This window comes from Pogona vitticeps, chromosome 4 (assembly GCF_051106095.1).
Source record: "Pogona vitticeps strain Pit_001003342236 chromosome 4, PviZW2.1, whole genome shotgun sequence".
In the NCBI taxonomy this organism is placed as follows: Eukaryota; Metazoa; Chordata; class Lepidosauria; order Squamata; family Agamidae; genus Pogona; species Pogona vitticeps.
The window spans coordinates 226802362-226824746 of NC_135786.1; the positions used below are offsets into that span (position 1 = coordinate 226802362).

General features: G+C 41.5%; 1 protein-coding gene across 3 annotated transcripts; it reads right to left on the bottom strand.

The window, feature by feature from the left end:
- Positions 1 to 1448: 1448 nt before the first annotated feature.
- TATDN1 (TatD DNase domain containing 1) lies at positions 1449 to 20300 on the bottom strand. Of its 3 annotated transcripts, XM_020796556.3 has the most exons (12): positions 20166 to 20300; positions 17115 to 17180; positions 13515 to 13564; positions 10901 to 10964; positions 9550 to 9693; positions 9422 to 9464; positions 6652 to 6737; positions 6520 to 6560; positions 4520 to 4596; positions 3291 to 3361; positions 3038 to 3164; positions 1449 to 1624 (listed from the first exon to the last, which is right to left on the bottom strand). In XM_020796556.3, the coding sequence occupies exons 1-12, from the start codon at positions 20185 to 20187 to the stop codon at positions 1522 to 1524; spliced, it is 894 nt and encodes a 297-aa protein (XP_020652215.2). In that variant the 5' UTR covers positions 20188 to 20300; the 3' UTR covers positions 1449 to 1521. The 3 variants fall into 3 exon arrangements, with proteins under 3 accessions (XP_020652215.2, XP_078247771.1, XP_020652219.2); XM_078391645.1 differs by lacking the exons at positions 10901 to 10964; positions 13515 to 13564; positions 17115 to 17180; positions 20166 to 20300 and adding an exon at positions 10738 to 10801; XM_020796560.3 differs by lacking the exons at positions 9422 to 9464; positions 9550 to 9693; positions 10901 to 10964; ... (1 more) ...; positions 17115 to 17180; positions 20166 to 20300 and adding an exon at positions 8662 to 8716.
- Positions 20301 to 22385: the final 2085 nt, after the last annotated feature.

Consider the following 22385-nt stretch of genomic DNA (forward strand, 5'->3'; position numbering starts at 1 on the left):
TGTTGTGTCAAAAAGCTACCATGTTTTGGTAAAGTGAAGCCAGTGGTTTATAGGAAATTGTGAAAATAAGTCAATGTCTCGAAGAATCACCAGTTAAATCAATGCAAATGATAATCAAAATTTAACACATCCTGTTATATAAAAACCTTGGTAAGATTTCATGCCCAACTGGACAGCTAAAAACAATATTTCAGGTTTGCACAACTCACCCTTTCTGCAACTGTTTATTTACAAAGAAGAACAGAAGTGTGGGAATGAAGGGGACTGCTTTGCTCAGAATTTTTTTTTAAATGCAAGTTCTGCAATGGTGAGACAACATTGTATCCAGTTGAGTGGATCTAGATTTAGGTGCTCACAGCTAGGCTCCTGGAAGCAAAATTCCTCTTCTCTATAGTACTCCTGGAAGTGCTAGTCAGATGTCATGACCCTACTGAAGGTAAACTATCAACTAGGGAGGAGAGGCTTGTCCCCAAAATCACAAAAACACCTTCAGTGTGCAGAGCTTCTCTGTCCCTTAGGACCTTCATCCAATCTAGTACACTTAAATTAATGACATTTTAAGATAAACTTAAAAATAAAAAAGTAATGTTATTGTAGTGTAATATGGTAGAATATGGCTTTTTAAGATGTCTAGGTTTTTAATCTCTTTCTTGGGAGGAAAGCAATGGCAAACCTAGAAAGCATCTTAAAAAGCAGAGACATCACCTTGCCGACAAAGGTCCGCATAGTCAAAGCTATAGTTTTTCCAATAGCGATGTCTGGAAGTGAGAGCTGGACCATAAGGAAAGCTGACCGCCGAAGAATTGATGCTTTTGAATTGTGGTGCTGGAGGAGACTCTTGAGAGTCCCCTGGACTGCAGGGAGAACAAACCTATCTCCATTTTGAAGGAAATCAACCCTAAGTGTTCACTGGAAGGACAGATCCTGAAGCTGAGGCTCCAATACTTTGGCCATCTCATGAGAAGAGAAGACTCCCTGGAAAAGATCCTGATGTTGGAAAAGTGTGAGGGCAAGAGGAGAAGGAGACGACAGAGGATGAGATGGTTGGGCAGTGTCATCAAAGCTACAAACATGAATCTGACCCAACTCCGGGAGGCCGTGGAAGACAGGAGGGCCTGGCGTGCTCCAGTCCATGGGGTCACGAAGAGTTGGACACGACTGAACGACTAAACAACAACAATATGGAAAAATTACCCTTGAAACATTTCCTGAAAAAAGTTACAACTCAAATAGTTTTCTACCTATGAATGTTATGTGGTTGCGTAAGACCAACTGCAGGAGCAGTGTTACCTGTTCCCCAGGGTGTCTGTCATGTGCCTGGTTTTCAACTGGTCACACAAACGATGTGACTGGTAAAACACTCATAATTGTCCACACACACAGAATTCTGCTCTGTGGTTTTGATCATGCCACCTAATCCAGCAAGCATATTTCTAATGACTGCAGAATCAATACACAGAACTTTAATTCTTATATTTTATGAACAAAATTAATAGGTCATATTATAATACATCAACTGCTTTACATATCTGGAAAGAATACTTTAATAGTGTTGTTATACATCGTGTTGGCCAGTTCTAGTGGATCTTCTTCCCGTACGGCTGCTAGTATTTCCAGTATTTGGCTAAAATGAAACAACGATTTTAGGAAAGAGTGTGGCTTATGGAAGGCACCAGTATCACTTCATTGGTTATGTTCACAACTAATCTGAGAACCTTTGATCCTGATGATAATTAAAAACTGATTAAACAGTATTTGACTGGAACCTTACCTTCTTCATAAGAGCTGATGGTAGCTATTACATATCTACAAAACTATTGCAATAAATCTTGTAATCTGAGACACATGAAAGAAGTTACATTTGTGGCAGTAGAGACCACCAAGCCTGATCTCTACATGGAATCATTTGCAAACATTTACTGACTGTTTTCAGTTATGGTGAGGGAGCAGAAGGTGTTCACATGCCTAACCAAAATTGGGGTTTCCTATTGTGAAATTCTGAGCATGTTTACAAGAGTTCAACCTTTTTCTTAATAAGGTAATCTGACTACCACAGAATATCTAATACCACTGCATTCTAGTGTAATGATAATATTACAGACACTAAGCTTCCACATTACATAGTACAGACAGAGCCTAGTGTTGTGTCAGTTTAACCCAGTGTTGTATACTGCCATCTGAAAGTATTTTAAATGACAGTCTACTTCTAAGCTGTGGTCTTAAGTCAGCTCAGGTTTTGCCAGGAAATACTGAACCCAAGATACTAGTGAAGTACTGTAGTCCCCTTGTGTCTGCGGATGATCTGTTCCAGGATCAACTGTGGATATGATGGAAACCATGAAAGTGAATGGGGTGAGAGTGAGAGGGGCAAAGGATCAGAGGAGGAAGGAGGTGTGTATGCATGTGCACTGTACGCTGGATTGTAGCACTGGTGACTGGATACAGGAGGATCACTATATTGGTAAAATGTTTTACCCTGAGCCATGTTAGGCAGCATGGAGCCCATGGGCCATAAGCTACCACCCAGCACCCCAAAACAAAAGCGCTTTTTTTTCAGTTAAAAAACTTTTTAAAGCCAGTTTGAATTAGTTCTTTGGCCATGCCTCTTTTTTAGCCCTGCAAAGGTTGCCTATGCCTGCTGCAAGCTATGTTCCTTACCAATTCATTTTTGGTCAGGAAATTGTGAGTGTATACTGGATCGAAGAGGACAAGAGACCCACCCCAACAACCCTGAGGTTGAAATCTATTTTTGTTAATAGCGATTTGTCTCAATTTGCCATTTATCTTTAATAGTGACTACTGTAATTTCTAATCTCTAATGTTTTTATTTTCTGTCAAGACTACTAGGCTAAAGTACTCTTCCTTATGTCAGCGTAACACCACTCTTCTACAGCAGTAAATGCTTTGGCTGCTGAGAGGGTTAGGTTAAACAAAACTAAGCTCCATTTTTAAAGAAGTGGAACATGAGTAATCCATGACCAACACAATACATTAGTAATGGACTGGAACATTTAGATATATTTAACAGCATACTCACATTATATGGCAAGGTTCATTCCTGTCTTTCAGGCAGTGTCCAAATTCCCACTTTTTTTTCGTGGGGAATGTAGTTTTTACATATTTTGAGCCGGCATGTGTATTTTTCACTCCGCACCAAGGAGCATCTAATTCAAGGAACAAATGAGAATAAATACCACTTTGGTAGTTTTGTACTTGAGCTTTCTGGAGGTTGCAATCACCATAGGTTTCAACCATCTTATTAACTAATATTAATCAAAGTACCAACTTACCTGTCTCTATCATTAATCTTTCACTGGGAATTGATTTCACTGTTTCTAAATTGGCTTCTGTTTTCAGTGAACTGGAAAAAAAATGTTAAAGTGTTGCTTTAAAATATGAAAAGTGCTATGATGCATTAACTAAATACTCCATATAGGAGAAGTGAGTAACTGTGACTCTCCAGATATTCTGGGCCTACAATTTCCCCAGTGGGGAATTATGGAAGTCACAATCCAAAAATAACTGCCGGCCACTCTTATATAAGAAAGTGCAGAACTTGAAATATCAGATTTATGGATGTTGTTTCAGCAACATTTTACTTTTTAAATTAATGTTGTTTGTATGTTAAATAACTCATTTTGTGCATTCATGTCACCCCTTAGATTTTTGACAGAGGCAGGAGTGAAGGCTACCAGGTGAATGGGCAGGATGGCTCTCTTAAGTCTTTTCCCCCTAATTATTTTCCATTTAAAATGTCCCTAAAAGGAGAGATGCACAGGATTAGACCAAAGCCCTATCTGGTTAAGTATTCTGATCCTGCAGTGGCCACCCAGTTGTCTAAAACCCAGAGGCTTAACATGAATGTAGATGCACTGTTTTTGCTCCCCAGCAAGTGGTACATAGGTATACTGCCTCTTACAGTAGAGATAAAATGGCTAGTAGTGACTGATAGCCTCATTCTGCAATGACAGCAAAAAGGTAAGGAATAGCCTTATTCACACAACTATACATAGTGGTAGTTGTGCAGCTGTAGCTATGCACCTTGTTCCCACTTTTTTGTATATACATGGCTAGAGATGGGCACGAACTGCCCGTTGGGTAGTTCATCCTGGTTTGTTTACCAGCCAAACAGATGTTCAGTGCTTCCAAGCCCCCGCCTCTTCCAGTCACTGCCTCTGAGTGGGTGCCCACTAGAAGAGGTGGGGCTTGTTCAGCCGGTAAATGAACTGGAACGAACTACCAAACTGGCAGATTATGCCCATCTCTATACATGGTATCTCTAAGCCTGTGCCAGTACCTTTAGGTGTTAAATCCCAAGCCTGCAAAAACAATGTGTCTGTAATATTCCCACACTTGTCAGACTCTAGTACATGTGGGTAGGTTACACTTAACCCAGGTGAGTCCTATGTTGTGCTGGTTTTGTTTAAAGCACCCTGCCAAATTAAAATAAGGTCTTAGCCTTCGAGAATACAAAGTCTTAGCTATTATATTTTTAAATTATACTTTTAAAATAACTTACCAACCATTTATTCCTATATAAAGATCTAACTCAATTATAGCTGCTGCCTCTTCTTTGGTCCCATCAAAAGAGTGAACCTGTGAAAAGAAATGCATCTGTTATATGACTGAGGACTTGAAATGCAAATCATCTCAGTGCTCACTGTTCATTTTTAACGTTTTACTTTCACCCAGCATTTTTTCCCGAATGCCAGCAATGTGTATACTGAAAAGTCGCAAGAAATTTTTAATGACCTATATGGGAAAATCAGAGAAAATGGAATTGGAAGGAGCCTATAAAGCCTTTGAGTCCAACCTCCCTGCTCAATGCAGGAATCCAAAGTATATCTGATAGACCATTATCTAATTTTCTGTTGAATGCCAAAATATATTGCTAAAAGCCAACAACTGTGTATGTAACAGGGCATAGCACTCTTTTGCAGCCTGATACACACTTCAGTTAAGTCAAAATACTTTCTTTAATAATAAAAGGTAACTGGGCTAGCAGCCCAACTCAAGTTACTTAAGTAAAAAAGCATGCTTCTTATATACTGTCCTATAGTGCTTAAATCTCTCCCAGGACAGTTTACAATTATTCAGGCTAGACACTGCCCCTCCCTCACAAACTGGGTAGTCGATTTACCAACCTCAGAATGACAGAAGGCTGAGTCAACCTTGAGCCAGCTACCGGAGCCTGGGATCAAATTCAGGTTGTGAACAGAGTCTTCAATGCGCTACTGCAGTTTAACCACTGCACCATGAGGCTCCTCCACTATGCTACTCCGGTACCACACTAATCTGTTCAGGATGGCTTGTGGACCGGGACATTTAATGGGGAAGGTGCTCTCCCAACCCGTTATGAGCTTCCCTCAAATCTAGATTTACCAACTAACACTGGTGCCACTGACCACCCTGTATTTTACAGCAGTATCATGTCAGAATGATTATTCTACCTTAGGTAAAGATAAAGGTTCCCCTTGACAATTTTGTCCAGTCGTGTCTGACTCTAGGCGGCGGTGCTCATCTCCGTTTCCAACCCATAGAGCTAGCATTTGTCTACAGACAATCCTCAGTGGTCATGTGGCCAGCGTGACTAGACACAGAATGCCGTTTACCTTCCCACCGAGGTGGTACCTATTTATCTACTCGCATTTTTGCATGCTTTCGAACCGCTAGGTTGGCGGGAGCTGGGACAAGTGACGGGGGCTCACTCCGTCGCGTGGATTCGATCTTACAACTGCAGGTCTTCTGACCTTGCAGCACAGGGGCTTCAGCGGTTTAACCCACAGCGCCACCACGTCCCTTTATTTATTTATTTATTTATTTATTTATTTATTTATTGATTGATTTGATTTGATTTGATTTGATTTGATTTGATTTGTACCCCGCCCCTCTAGACCATGTCTACTTGGGGCGGCTATAATTCTAGCTTGGCAGGTGCAAATATTCCAGCTATCCTTAAAGTTGAAATGCTATCTGTATATTTAGGAGTAAACTCCACTAAACATAACACTGTGTTATACTCCTAATGTTGCACAGAAGAAGGTCTGAGTATCTCCTCAACAGGCAGCAAAAAGCATGCAGCAATGCCATGATGAATGCATGCCTGTAGGAAATACGCACCAATCACATTCCCACCAAGAGAAAGTCTTGCACTGAAATAAGTGCTTGATTGTTTCATGTAGTCCATTTCAAGACAGGATGTCAACTTCTAGGCAAGAGCAACAACAATTCATCTTTACATTAACATGCACGGAGGCTTAAGGAATGTGAATGGAAGGCCAGGCTTCAGAGCATGTAGGTTGCACTTTGAAAAAAGCTGAGAGGAAAAAAAACTGCCATCTAGGACAGACGGTAGATAGTCTCCCTTAGTGCTTTTGCAAAGAATTTACATATGAAAAATGAGAAGCAAAAAGAGGAACCTACACCGTATTTGTTTGCAATGATTCGGTAACAGCAGGACTTTGTGACACAAAAGATGATGCTAAAAAGGAACATAGCTGGTATTTCTTTTGGACTTACCACACCTCCCACACACCTCTCTCTGTTTCGCCTCATTATATCTGCCAAAGGAGAATATTTTGACCTTAAAATTATGAAGACTTTTATTTTCCTATTTCTAGCATGCTTTTGATTTTCTAAAGAACCACTCACCTATAAATTGAGGATGTGAATTCCTACAGTGCAGGAACATCGGTAATTTTGTTTGTTCGGATAAGTCAAACTGTTTCTCAAAATACCTGAAAATAAATCGAAAGGATTTCCATGTTTAATGGAATTGCAGCTTCTGAGCACCAAAACGGAACAGGGCGTTGGGAAGGAGTGGTTATTTGAAAAATAAAATAAAAAGAGTGTGCAGATATATTATCACTAAAATGATGCACTTTTTAAGTCCCATCATACTCTCTGGGAAGGCAAGGTGTGTACTTAACCTTTTGAAATCAACAGGACTCAAAAGTGATTCATATTGAGCAGATCATGCCCTGATTTTTTCCCCCAACCACAAACAGCTGTAGATTATATCACACTGAGACAGACAATACTGATGGGTCTGCACTCTCACCAAAAATGGTTTCTGGAAATGTTTTCCCCCTGCAAAGCAGAAAGTGATGGGAAAGTTAAAAGTGAAACCATGACTATGTGTGGTGTGCCACCTTCTATAAAACTTGCTGCTCCTATGCCACAATTCAAATGTATCGTTACTGCTTCTGTATTATAAAGAACCTGAGATACTGCTGTATTTGGAAGGCTTATTTCAGATATTATAGGTACTGTACTACTTTGGAAACTTCTGGAAGGACCTGAATCTACAGCTATGCGGACAGCCTGGATAACATGGAGAGCTTCCATGTTAGAATGGCACATTTATAAGTCGCTCTTCATGCAATAGAGTATGATTTTTTTTTATAAGAAAGCTGTTTTCAAGTACAACAGGAATTATGTGGAAGCATTTTGAGTGACCTACATGTGCTGCTGCTTAACAGTTAAAAGTTAGATAGAACTGCTCCATATCATTACCTCCCATCGTTTGAAACCTTTAAACTGGCATACCCACTAAATAGTAAATTATTAAAAAAAATCTAGGGAATTTGATGACTGGTATACTAAATATTCTGATGTTGCCAAAAATGCACTGTTGTTTCCACATTATCTTTCTACAGAAAGTTGTGTTTGCACATTGTGCTGTCTAAATGCTGAGGGTGAACATTACACAACTGTAGTTTATCTTTCAGGTTTGAAAGGTTCCTAATTAACCAACTGTGCCCCTATGACTGGTGCTGAAGAGCATAAATATGCACATGGTTATCAATTTGAACTCTTTTCTGATGTGATGTCAAATATAAATACTTGGACAGTTAAATATATTTTTGAATGATTTTAGATGCAACCACTAAATGGAGTGTTCTAGTTCAAAGGCATTATGCACCTTGGCAAACAGGTGCTGGGAGCAAGTAAGAGGTGGCTATATTATACTTGGGCTACTGCAAACTGGACATCCTAACCAAGCAAGTTGGTCCTCATGTTCTTAATGTTATGACAACACTGTATACATAACTGAAAACAACCTTGTGTGGCAGAAGTATTTCATTTTATATTTCTTGACTTTAGTTCTTGTATCATCCTTCCAGTGTATCTAGGATTTTCCTTAGCTGACCTGTTCTCAAGTAAAGATACTCATGACAGTAACCAGTGCTTTGCATATTCTGTAAAAGTAACATTAAGAAAAATCTTTAAAACAGTGGAATAATTTCTTAAATGGTAGACCAAAATGGTTCCATCAATGGTAGGTTGAGAATTTTGTTTTAATTTTTGTAAAGAATCATATAAACATAACTGTCCAAAAAAAGTATCTCAAGAATTCAAAATCTTGACAGCAAGGAAAAATGAGGAGTAGATGATGGGCAAAGTGACAGACTTAGACAATCTGGCGGAGACAGTGGGTCTCTTGTGACTTACACCTTTTCAAATTTCCTTGTAATCCATTTTGTCCATGTGAGCCATGGGACAGAAGGAAGAAGTCTCTATATACTGAAAATCTCCCACGGCTGGTCATCTGGCAGTGGCAATTTTCAGTAATCAGGTATTTCCTTCTACGTGACCCCCACAAGAGATTACAGAGGATTAGGAAAATCCATGGGACACAAGTAGGAAATTTTTAATTACCAAAAACTGTCCCTTCCTGGTTATGTCATTCACTCTTCTGCATGCGTAAGTGAATGCGGCAAGTTTTCAGGCAATGGGACTAATTCCTGTTAGGACAAAAAAGTTGGATTTAGGCCTTTAAATGCTAAAATGCAGGGATGTTGGTATGACTTTGGACTCGAGTCTGAGTCTTTGGTACCAAGTCCCAGGCCTTGAGTCAGAGTTACAAGTCTCGGGCAGAGGCTGGGAGGTGACATGTGCATGTGCCTGGCTTCCCTTGCCCAGAGCAGGCTCTTGCCTCTGTGCATGTTTAGAAATAGTGGGCCTGGTTCCTGCCCTCCTGCTGCTGCCACGCCCCCCCAACTGCCACCCCCCCAATGCCTACCTGCCACCGCCCCCCACTACTTCCCTAACACACGCCTACCTGCTGCTGCCATACACCACTGTCCTCGGAGGCAAGCTGCAGGATCGACTTCCCTTCCAAGAGCAAGACCTGCTGCTTCTGGTAATGCTTAGAAGTCTGAGCATGCCCAGAAGTGGCAGGCTTGATCCTGGAAGGGAAATAAGGCCTGCAGCTTGCCCTGTGCCCTGTAGCAGCGGCAGGAGCAGGAAGGTGTGGGAGGAGCGGTGGTGGGACTTGACAAGCAATTTGGAAAAATGGTGCCGAGTCACAAGTCAAGTGCGAGTTGTCGGGGGGGGGGGAACCCAAGTCGAGTCCAAGTCAAGTTGGTGATGAAACATTAGTGCAACTTCTCTGATATGGTCATTAAACATCTCTTACTTGAGTTGGGTGTCTTTAGGGCAGAATTCTAATCTGTCAAAATCTGAAAGAAGAAATGTACAGTTAATTGGTGTTCAAAACAGTGCCATGAAAAGACAGCTTTAGTAACCTGGTTGTTTAATACTTACCCAGGCCACACTCCCCAATTGCTATGGCTTTCCCTTTATTCTTCTCCACTAGATCTTGTAACTCTGATAAGTACTGCTCTGGGTTCTCCTGCTCAAACTCACCACATCGTGTGGGATGGCAGCCAACAGTACTGAAAAACATGTCTAAAAACAAGGGACACAAACATTTAATTATTATGGCTGAAATCCATAAGTATGAACTTAACAGGTTCCCGTTCATTCAAGTTTGGATAAAAAAACTAGATCAAGCCTAATGCTATAGCACTCTCAACATGCATGGCGCACTAAAGTATAACCAAAAGACAGTCCCCTGAAAATGGGGACTAAAACCCAAAACTCTGATGTTGGGGGAAAACAACAGTGACACTAATCTCTGGTTTACCCCTGAATTTTTAGTTCATTGTTTGCATTACTCATTCCTGTGTAGTGCTTTCTGTCCTCCCCTCGGAAACAAGTTGGTATTCTCACTGTACAAATGGAGAAGTGAGGCTGAGAGTGCATGACAGATCCATCCCAATGTCACTCTTTATCAGTGTGCACTCAAATTCAGATCCAATTTCTTTGCTCTTCACTAGAGACCACAGCAACTTTATATTACCAACCAGGTGGGCAAGCAGCAAAATAATGATGCATGAAGATTTATGATCAAAGAGGACTGGGAAAATGTATCCAACTGAGACTAATACATAGTCTTTATCAATGGAGCAATCATACTCTATCTAACCTTACATTACAACAACGATTTTACACATTATACTGCTAGGCATACATTTTAGATTTTTGTGTATACTTTAAAATATCAAGTGTGAATCCAAAACATGCACATGCACATATATAGGAAGGAACATATTGATATCTTTGCCAGGTTTTGGATTGGCTGTGGTCCCTGTTGGGTATAACAGCTGTCACAAACTCAGGTTGCTGTTGTGTAATGTATGAAGTAGCCTAGTTCCAGATGAAATCTAGCATGTTTAATTTAATGGAAGCTTCTGCTTCCAATTATGTTAACAGTTAAGCCCAGCAAAAAAAGTGTCAATTCAGGTTCAGTGATCGCTTCAGTATCACCAGATGCATGACATGGAAGAGTGACTTCTGCTCATGGAAGGGCTGCTTAGCACTTTATACTCAGACTTTTTACTCCTGCAAGAATCTGTGCACAAGAACACAAGACATACAGTCTTCCCCTACCACTTGCAGTTTGTAGAAGAGTTCTTTTGATTATTTTCTTTCTGTTCATGATTCTTTGGATTGAACCTATGGATTCAATTGACACGTATACTAATTCTTGTTACTCAGAAAAACAGAATAGAGAACACATTCCATTAAAATCTCTATGTCACAAGACAAATACCATTTGTTTTTGCCAGTTGTAGTGCATCTTTACTATCTTGCAAACTTCCACCTGTGATCATGAACTGAAATAAAGAAAAAAAATTACCATAAACACGAGTTTCTATATGTCAGAACTGATCTATATCCCTAGTAAATCTTGTATTAAAGAAACAACAGAAACAATTAAAATGTAAGATAGCAAAATGGAGATCACTTTTCTCTCTTTGTCAAAAGAAAATTGTTTCTGATCATGGGGCGTTCTTGGCAAAGATACTGGAGTGGCTTGCCATTTCCTACTCCAGGTGGATTGCGTTTAGTCGGAACTCTCCACTATGTCCTGTCCGTCTTGGGTGTCCCTGCACGGCATAGCCCATAGCTTCCCTGAGTTACTCAAGCCCCTTCGCCACGACAAGGCAGCAATCCATGAAGCTCTATACAGTCAGCAAAACAAGACCTGGAGCTGACTGCGGTTCTGATCATCAGCTTCTCATAGCAAAATTCAAGCTTAGACTGAAGAGAGTAGGAAAAACCACTGGGCCACTCAGGTATAATCTAAACCAAATCCCTTATGAATACACAGTGGAAGTAAAGAACAGATTTAAGGAACTAGATTTGGTGGACAGAGTGCCTGAAGAACTTTGGATAGAGGCTCGTAACATTGTCCAGGAGGCAGCAACGAAAACCATCCCAAAGAAAAGGAAATGCAAGAAAGCAAAGTGGCTGTCCAACGAGGCCTTAGAAATAGCAGAGAGGAGAAGGGAAGCAAAATGCAAGGGAGATAGGGAAAGTTACAGAAACTTGAATGCAGACTTCCAAAGAATAGCAAGGAGAGACAAGAGGGCCTTCTTAAATGAACAATGCAAAGAAATAGAGGAAGATAACAGAAAAGGAAAGACCAGAGATCTGTTCAGGAAAATTGGACATATTAGAGGAACATTTTGCGCAAAGATGAACATGATAAAAGACAAAAATGGGAGGGACCTAACAGAAGCAGAAGACGTCAAGAAGAGGTGGCAAGAATACACAGAGGAATTATATCAGAAAGATTTGGATATCCCGGACAACCCAGACAATGTAGTTGCTGACCTTGAGCCAGACATCCTGGAGAGCGAAGTCAAGTGGGCCTTAGAAAGCCTGGCTAACAACAAGGCCAGTGGAGGTGATGGCATTCCAGTTGAACTATTTAAAATCTTAAAAGATGATGCTGTTAAGGTGCTACATTCAATATGCCAGCAAGTTTGGAAAACTCAACAGTGGCCAGAGGATTGGAAAAGATCAGTCTACATCCCAATCCCAAAGAAAGGCAGTGCCAAAGAATGCTCCAACTACCGTACAATTGCACTCATTTCACACGCTAGCAAGGTTATACTCAAAATCCTCCAAGGTAGGCTTCAGCAGTATGTGGACCGAGAACTCCCAGAAGTACAAGCTGGATTCCGAAGAGGCAGAGGAACTCGAGACCAAATTGCTAACTTGCGCTGGATTATGGAGAAAGCCAGAGAGTTCCAGAAAAATATCTACTTCTGCTTCATTGACTATGCGAAAGCCTTTGACTGTGTGGACCACAGCAAACTATGGCAAGTTCTTAAAGAAATGGGAGTGCCTGACCACTTTATCTGTCTCCTGAGAAACCTATATGTGGGACAGGAAGCAACAGTTAGAACTGGTCATGGAACAACTGAGTGGTTCAAAATTGGGAAAGGAGTACGGCAAGGCTGTATATTGTCCCCCAGCTTATTTAACTTATATGCAGAATACATCATGCGGAAGGCTGGACTGGAAGAAACCCAAGCCGGAATTAAGATTGCCGGAAGAAATATCAACAACCTCCGATATGCAGATGATACCACTCTGATGGCAGAAAGTGAGGAGGAATTAAAGAGCCTTGTAATGAGAGTGAAAGAGGAGAGTGCAAAAAACGGTCTAAAACTCAACATCAAAAAAACTAAGATCATGGCCACTGGTCCCATCACCTCCTGGGAAATAGAAGGGGAAGATATGGAGGCAGTGTCAAATTTTATCTTCCTGGGCTCCATGATCACTGCAGATGGAGACAGCAGCCCTGAAATTAAAAGGCGCCTTCTTCTTGGGAGGAAAGCGATGACAAATCTTGACAGCGTCTTGAAAAGCAGAGACATCACCTTGCCAACAAAAGTCCGAATAGTCAAAGCTATGGTTTTTCCTGTCATGATGTATGGAAGTGAGAGCTGGACCATAAAGAAAGCAGACCGCCGAAGAATTGATGCCTTTGAATTGTGGTGCTGGAGGAGGCTCTTGAGAATCCCCTGGACTGCAAGGAGAACAAACCTATCAGTTCTAAAGGAAATCAACCCTGAATGCTCACTTGAAGGACAGATCCTGAAGCTGAGGCTCCAGTACTTTGGTCATCTCATGAGAAGAAAAGAGTCCTTGGAAAAAACCTTGATGTTAGGAAGGTGCGATGGCAAGAGGAGAAGGGGACGACCGAGGATGAGATGGCTGGACAGTGTCTGCGAAGCAACCAACATGAACCTGACACAACTCCGGGAGGCAGTAGAAGACAGGAGGGCCTGGCATGCTCTGGTCCATGGGGTCACGAAGAGTCGGACACGACTAAACGACTAAACACAAACACACACAAAAGAAAATTTTACCTTTTTAACACCAATTTTGATTGCCCTGTCCATTACATCCAAGAAGTCATCTGTAAGAAACAGACAGACATATTTTTAAACCATTATAGCCTCATTTAATTCTGGCCCCTTATCAATTTCAGAAATACAGCACTTCCTACAGTTCTTCCCATTTTTTTGCCCATAACTTTACAGCAACAGTAGTGGCAACTATCGTGTGTCAATTCTATAATACAGCATGGATCTCCAGGAAGAAATATAGCTCCAGTTCTCACAGGACCGTGTCTACCAGTGGTCTCTCATTCAAGTGAACTAAGATTGTAATTCTTTTCCTTGATGAATGCATGCACAGCAAGAACATTTAACATGTACAGTGGGGTCTCGACTTACGAACGGCTCGACATACGAACGTTTTGACTTACGAACTGCTCTCATAGGAATATATGGACTCGACTTACGAACTTAGATTCGAGTTACGAACTCTTTTTTTCCCTTTTTTAAAAAGCTAAGTCATCTTAGGTTAAAAGGAAAAAAGAAAAAATATCCCCCTCTAGTGGCAGAAGGCGGAATAGCAGCTTCCCATTAGTTTCTATGGACGAAAAGAGCAGATAAGGATTAAATGGTTTTCAATGCATTCCTATGGGAAATGCAGATTCGACTTAAGAACTTTTCGACCTGAGAACTGCCTTCCAATACGGATTAAGTTCGTAAGTCGAGACCCCACTGTATACGGAACTATGTCTGCATACACATTTCAACTCCTCGAGGCAATCATTACTGCACCATTAGACTTTGCATTTATTTCACATACTGAAATATTTTCTGCTAGCAGATCTGACAAAGCTTAAATCTTACTATGAAATAACAAACATGTTTACTCAGAAATTGGTTTCACTGGCCAAAATCCTGTTATTTACTATAGTGAAGCACATTAAAGTAAAGGTAAAGGTAAAGGTTCCCCTTGACAATTTTTGTCCAGTCGTGTTCCACTCTAGGGGGCGGTGCTCATCCCCGTTTCCAAGCCATAGAGCCAGCGTTTGTCCGAAGACAATCTTCCGTGGTCACATGGCCAGTGCGACTTAGACATGGAACGCTGTTACCTTCCCACTGAAGTGGTCCCTATTTATCTAGTCACATATTTGCATGCTTTCGAACCGCTAGGTTGGTGGGAGCTGGGACAAGCGACGGGCGCTCACTCCGTCGTGTGGATTCGATCTTACGACTGCTTCGTCTTCTGACCCTGCAGCACAGGCTTCTGCAGTTTAGCCCGCAGCGCCACCACTTCCCTTTTACATTAAAGTAGCCCCATTAAATCAACAGGGATTTTATGAGTCTCCCGCAAGTTCCACTGATTCAAACAGGGCTATTCTAACTGCAACTTACCTTAGCATAGTAAGTTGTAGCTATTAGGCCAGTTTGAATCAATGGAACATATGAAGGAACTGACTTACTAAATCCCCATTGATTCAATTCTAGTGCACTTTAGGGGACGTGGTGGCACTGCAGGTTAAACCGCAAAACCTCTGAGCTGTAAGGTCGAAAGACCAGCAGTGAGAATCCACACGGCGGAGTGAGCTCCTGTTGCTTGTCCCAGCTCCTGCCAACCTAGCAGTTTGAAAGTACGTAAACACGAGTAGATAAATAGGTAGCACCACGATGGGAAGGTAACAGTGTTCTGTGTCTAGTTGCGCTGGCCATGTGACCATGATAACTGTCTACGGACAAACACTGGCTCTATGGCTTGGAAATGGGGATGAGCACTGCCCCCTAGAGCTGGACACGACTGGACTAAATGTCAAGGGGAACCTTTACCTAGTGCACTTCAGTGCACTTCACTATGCTAAGCAACAAGAATTTGGTCATTGACTCTAATGAAACTTATTCCAGAGTATGTGTCCACATAATTACAGACTACCAAAACAACTGTATGTATATTTATTTGTTTAATTTGCATCCTGCTTATCCTCCAGTGCAATTTATCATATTAAAACAAAATCAGATAGATTATCATATTAAAAATAAGCACTAAATTAAAATAATTTAAAGATAATTTAAAAGCAAAAACAAAACAGTGTAAAACACTCCCCATTAAAACACCTCTCTCCAGTCCATGGCCACCTGCCCCAGTTTAAATCAAAGGTCATTGCTTGCCAATTGAAGGACAACAGAGAGGAGAGCACCCTAGCCTCCCTCCTTAAAAGGGACTTCCAAAGTATGGGAGCAACCACTGAGAAGACATTTTCTAGTGTCCTCTGTGTACATGCCTCTAAGGATGGTATAGCCAAGAGTAGAGCTTCTTCCTGAAAATCTCAAGACCTGGCCAACCTCATATGATAGTAAGGCTTTATGGGTCATAACCAACGTTTTATGAACTCTGCCCAGAAATGGAATGACAGACAATGAAATTGTTGTATCAAGATATTTTGATTCTGGCTCAGCTCAGCAATCTATCCATTCCATTTTGGACTTGTTTTAAGTTTTCAAAGGGCAGCCCTCCACAAAATGACATGTGACTGTGGTATGTGTCACTGTGGCCAGATTAGAAATCTCTAGGAATGGATGTAGCTCTTATGTTAGTTTTAACTATGCAGAAGCACTGCTGACAACAGAGGACTTCTGGGCATCCAATCCAGGACCAATCCAGGAATACACCAAAGATGCACATCTGAATTTTCACATTAAGAGTTCATCCATCCAGCAAAAGCTGAATCTCTAGTCTCTGATCTGCCTTACAGCTAACTGGGAGCGCCTTTGTCTGGTCTTGATTAATCTTCAAATCAATAATAATACTAGATAGATAAAGGTAAAGGTTCCCCTTGACAATTAAGTCCAGCCGTGTCTGACTCGGGGCCTGGTGCTCATTTCCATTTATTTATTTATTTATTTATTTATTTATTTATTTATTTATTTATTTATTCATTCATTCATTCATTCATTCATTCATTCATTCATTCATTCATTCATTCATTCAATTTATACCCCGCCTATCTAGTCATTGCGACCACTCTTGTAAGCTGAAGAGCTGGTGTTTGTCCGTAGTCACTGTCTGTGGTTATGTGGCCAGCATGACTAGACATGGAATACCGTTACTTTCCCACCAAGGTGGTACCTGTTCATCCACCTGCATTTGCATGCTTTTGAACTGTTAGGTTGGCAGGAGCTGGGACAAGCAACAGGAGCTCATCTAGTTGTCCGGATTCAAAATGCTAACCTTCCGATTGACAAGCACAGTGATCCAGTGGTTTAACCCACAGCACCACCTGCATCACTTTAATACAGCATATAGCATACAGCATACTTACTCAGAAATAGGTCCCATATACTTCGTGAGACTTACTCCCTAGTATAGGATTGTAGCCCAAGAATGAGATCCTACTAAGTTCAGTGGTAAGTACTCCCAAGTGAACTATATATAGAATTGAGTTCTTTGCTTTTGCTTCTTAAGATGCATTGAAAAGACAACACGTCTTTTAAATGCATTTTTAAAAGAAAATATTGGGAGCCCGAGAATAGGTAGTAGAATACATTTTATAAATATTTATAGCTATTTGTTGTGATATACTCTATATATAGGTGAACAGGATAACAGAAGAGGCCCCAAAAGAAGGAAAGGAAGTTTACCTTGATGCTTTTGAGTACCTCTGTATATGCCTCTGAACACCGGATCAGTTAGGTTAATACCAATATCTAGAGAGAGAAAGACAGCAATCAGTAACCTCAGCTTGTGGTGTATGGATGTGTGTATACAGTTTCAATTAAGTTGGACTGAATATCGTCTATAGCACTGATTTCAGCGCCCTTCCAAATTCAAGTGCTCACTGTAAGATACATACAGCATGTTATCTATGTAAAATTGGTTTGTCTAATAAAGGACTGCTTAAGAACATAAAAAGAGCCCTGCTGGATCTGACCAAGTATCACTATAGAAAGGGGATAGGTAGATGGAGGCACATTAGCCAAATCTGACCCCCAAAGACTTGACCCAAGAATTAGCCGCCAATCCACATTACGATGTTGCTCAGCTTCCAAGTACTGTAGAAGTCTTTGCTCTTCCCTAATGCATCAAAGTAATTAATGTCATATGCAAGCCAAAACATAGTTGAATACAGGGAGGGGTAAAGTTTCAGGGCATGGGATGGCAAAGTAGTCCACATAATGTTTGTTTACAATTGTAATACAAAAACTTGTAAAATTTAAATTAAATTGAAAGACACAAGTGAACAGTAACAAGCAGTTGTGGTGACCAAGGCTGAAATCCTGAACACATTTACTAAATAATAAATCCTACTGAACATAGTCTTATTTATTTTTCAGCAAAACTATATAGGATAGTTCTTTCGAACTCTCACTTGCTGCTCACACAGGGAGGGCAGTCAAAGACCTTTCACCTATCTATAAATCTGTATTAATGGAGATCGTGGCCAAGATCATCCTTACTACAGTACTTCCAATTGTGTTGTTACATGCTGTCAAGTCAGAACTGGCTTATGGTGACCATAATAGGGTTTTCAAGGTAATAAGGTATTTAAAGAATGGTTTTACCAGTTCCAATCTGCCCCCTCCCAAGTGATTTTCCACGGGAGAGCTAGGTAATTGAACCCAGGTCTTCTGAATCCTAGTCCATTAATCTATCCACTACACAACACTGGGTACTCACTTCCAATTACTACGTAGGAATATGAAAGCTCAAGCTGGGAGTTAGCAGGGAACAGATTCATTTGAAGTCTGATGTTGGAGAGGAAAGACCGAACATGAGATATACTGGTTCAATAAAGAAAACCACAGGCAAGAATTAAGAAGGACTGTTACTGATAGGACCTTTTGCTGATCAGGGATTCATAGGGTCACCAAAAGTCAGAAATGATGGCACATAATAATGGAACAGTATGGGACTAAATGGGGGTGGATTATCTTCTAGCCCTCATTCAGCTCAAAATACAGAATCTATTTTTTTTTTTGAAAAAACAGTTACTGACCACAGATCTAGATCAAATTCATTATTAATGGCATCTACCACCTTGCTGATTTTTTAACATGGAAAGGGGAGGAACCCCTACAGAATACAGTAGATAGATACCTTGCATTGCCCAGAGAGAATCTGCCATGAATTTTGTCTACCATTTTTCTACATCATCCATGCAGTCTAACCTACTTAACAAAAGAAAGACTGGAAACATGTAATGGAACCTAACATGAATGGAGAGATGGGAGTCTTGAGATGCAAAAGAAAAAAGTTTTATGTGTTAGAAAAACCCCAACTAGCAAATTACAGAAAGCAAGATGACTACAGTTAGGCTATGATATATTTTATATGTATTAACTGGACCCCTTCAGTTTGTAATTGTATATTGTCTCTTTCTGCCTTTATAGCCCCTGAATAAGGCTGCAAAATGAGTATTTGAAAAAATATATCATAGCCTAACTGTAGTCATCTTGCTTTCTGTAATTTGCTTTGCTATATGAATGTGTAAACCTATTACATCAGGGTTTCTGCTTAGCAGACAAGAATAGACAAAGGAGGGAGGCTGCCTGAATTACTTTTACTTGCAACTGAACTAGTCTAATTGGGAATGTGTCCTTGGTTAGTGATAAGAGACCTGGGAATCTCAGAACCAGGAGGGATGGGCTCAAAAACATCTGCAAAAACCTCCTTTCCTCCTCCTTCTCCCCACCCCTTGCCTCCCTCCTTCTCGTTTAAACTTATAAAAGTATATTCTGTAAGAAGCCTGTGTGCTTCTTCTCTGCATGTTTTCTGCGTGTGAAGTTTGCATCTATTTGCTTGCTTTCAGCTGAAAATAAACAAATATCTATGGGATCTCTCTCTCTCTAGCTGATTGATTAACACACTGGAGACAGCAAACAAACTAACAAACAAAAACCAGAAGATAGAGTTCTGGCTCCCTTCAAAACAATACTTATAAAATATCAAAATTAAAACATTTCAACAGCAACGATTCTCAGCTTGATTAATACAGTATACAGTATTAGTAAAACAGCAGCACCTATGCTGATATTTGGTGACCTATTTCCATATTTAAGAAATATAATTGTATGCGTCAAACAGATTTTCGTTTATGGCAGGCCTTTCCAGTGACTTCACGGTAGACAATACTCAGAAAATTGTTTCCCATGCCCTTCTTCCGGGCCAGTACTGGGACTGCCCGGCTTGCCCAAAGCCACACAGGCTGGCTTTTCTGAGATGCACTCTGTGTGTGTGTGGGGGGGTCAGACTCCCAATTTATGGGCTCCTCAACTTACAGAGCCAACGAGGCAACTTGTAATATAAGAGAAAGATACAGGATTCTCGAGTGACAGGAGTGCAATGGCTGTGTTATTGCAACCTCCTAGCAACGACCAGCCACTGCAGCCTCCTATTCGTTGGCCTTACTTCCGAGGAAGCAGACTCAGGCATCAGGCTAGCAGGGTTTGCTAAGCACAAATGTGCCCAGAATTTAACCCTAATAAAGCCAACATGTCTTTCTTCCAAGTAAACCCATTCAGGAGAACGCCTTGCGGTGCAACGGGTTATGGTACATCAAACCAGGCAGCTCCCCCATCAGCTACAGCGTCCGAAGCCAAGGCCCAAACTTTGCCCGGATTGGGCCCAGGGGCCCATCTCCCCAGGCGCCTAAACCCACCCGCATCCCTCGGTTGCCCGGCAACCGTCCTCACCAATAAACTTGAAGCGGCTCATGACGACGGCGGCCCAGGCCCTCGCGCGTACGTTCCCCTCTCCACTTCCTCCCTCGACTTAGAGACGGGGAGCCAAAGGAAAGGGTGCGTGCAGCTAATACTTCCGGTTTCTGCGGCGTTGCAGGAGAAGGGGCCGCTCTGTCCTGCGTTTTGAACATCTATCGTCTTAAAGCAAAAGGCGGGGCTCCAGTTTTATCCTCACGACCACTCTACGGGGGGGGGGGGGTTGGAATTATCTAGATACTTGAATCTAGTTCAACTAAATCTAAATCTGACGCTCTAACTAAAAATGTTATAGTTTCTACAGAATGTAGTTCTGGTTTTCCCTATGATATGTGCTGCCTACAGATTGAACAGATAAGGGGGGGGCGTCCCTAATTACGATGCGACGCAGAGAGAATTGGAGTTTTCAAAGAAAAACAATCACATTGGGTGGGAACTGGTGGGAAAAACATCAAGATTTTTTTTATTCAACTGTTAGCTCAAATGAAGATTGCAGAGAACAGAAGAAGACTGAGTCTTGAAAAGCCCACTATGGAGGAACAAGAAGATATCCTTAAGAGCAAGGATGTATCACTGGAAACATAAGGCCAAGATAATCCATACAACTGTTATACTGTATATAGATATGAAAGCTGGATAGTGAAGAAAGCTGACGGGAAAAACAAGGATGAGCTACATCGGGAACTAGACAGGTGGAGGGTGTCCCTGTTGGTTCTGCTGGACCTCTCAGTGGCTTTCAATACCATCGACCATGGTATCCTTCTGGGCCGTCTCTCTGGGATGGGACTAGGAGGCACCGTTATAGAAAGCATGAAAGCATGCAAATGCGAGTAGATAAATAGGGACCACCTTGGTGGGAAGGTAACAGCGTTCCGTGTCTTAAGTCGCACTGGCCTTGTGACACAGGCTCTATAGACCTGGATCTTGGTTTATGCCATCAGCTTTTTATTGAGCCAACCCTCTTTGTGAGTCTTGAGCACATAGTAGCTGCTTTGCCAATGCGTTTATCCAGCTTGACATCTAGGGAGAGAGTGTCAGAGATCACTAAAACAATTCATGAGTTGTTGGAGTTCTTCAGCAGAGTGGGCAACAATGGCTGCATCATCGGCGAAGAGGAAGTCCCTCATGTATTTCAGTTGGACTTTGGTCCTTATTCTCAATCTAGAGAGATTAAAGAGCTTTCCATCTGATCTAGTCTGGAGATAGACACCTTCAGTTGCAGTTCCAAAGGTGTGCTTCAGCATGACATCAAAAAAGATCCCAAACAGGGTCGGCGTGGGGAGACAGCCCTCTGCTTTGGATGTCAAAGGGATCTAATGTTGAGCCATCAAAAACTACAGTGCCCTTCCTTCTTCTAGATGGGCTGCCTTACAAGGCTGATGAGCCCCACCTACCCAGCCTGCTCCCTAATAGTGCAGAGGTAGAGACCAGCTGTCAGTATCATACCAAAGTCTTGGTTACTGGGGTGGATCCTTCTCCAGCACTGAACTGCTGTTGAGTTTCCTATAGTGTTGCTCACAATGCGAAAAGAAGGGTAAACAGACAGGCCATTTCTGGTGATGGTTCTATACATCTTGGAGTGCTCCATTAACAAATCCCAAAACACTGATGTTTCAACCAGAAAGCTTATGGGCTGAGGATCACAATCAAAATACTGAAGGTTTAAAGAGAACCAAACTTCATTCCCCACCCTAATCCCTTCCATTCCCAGAGTCTCCTGCAAAAGCATCAGAGAAGTTGCTGGACAACCATCATGTGGCCTGGAGAACCTCCCACCGTTGCCCGGGTATATCCAACTGGCATATGTTGGTCACTAGTCTGCTAGACTGGCTTTCTAAGTACAAGCCGCTGACAAAGTGCTGGATGAAGCTGCCTTTCATCTTCGATTTCTGATGATGGTGTCATGCCTCCAATTTCATATCTTCTTCAGAGTCGTTGTAACTTGTGGTCACTGGCGATTTCCGTGGAGCAGTACAAAAAGCAACTGCAACATAAGGCTGGTCCTAACTGCCTAAACTATTTCTCTCTAACTGACATCCCTAACTCATCCCTAACTGATACTTAACTCTAACTGATCTTTAACTGTCTTCCATTCTTCTTATAGTTCCTTAGTCCCACCTCTTCTGTTCACCCATTGGTTGATATATCAGGGTTCTATTGTGATGGACAGGAGTGGTTACTGACCTGTCCGTCACA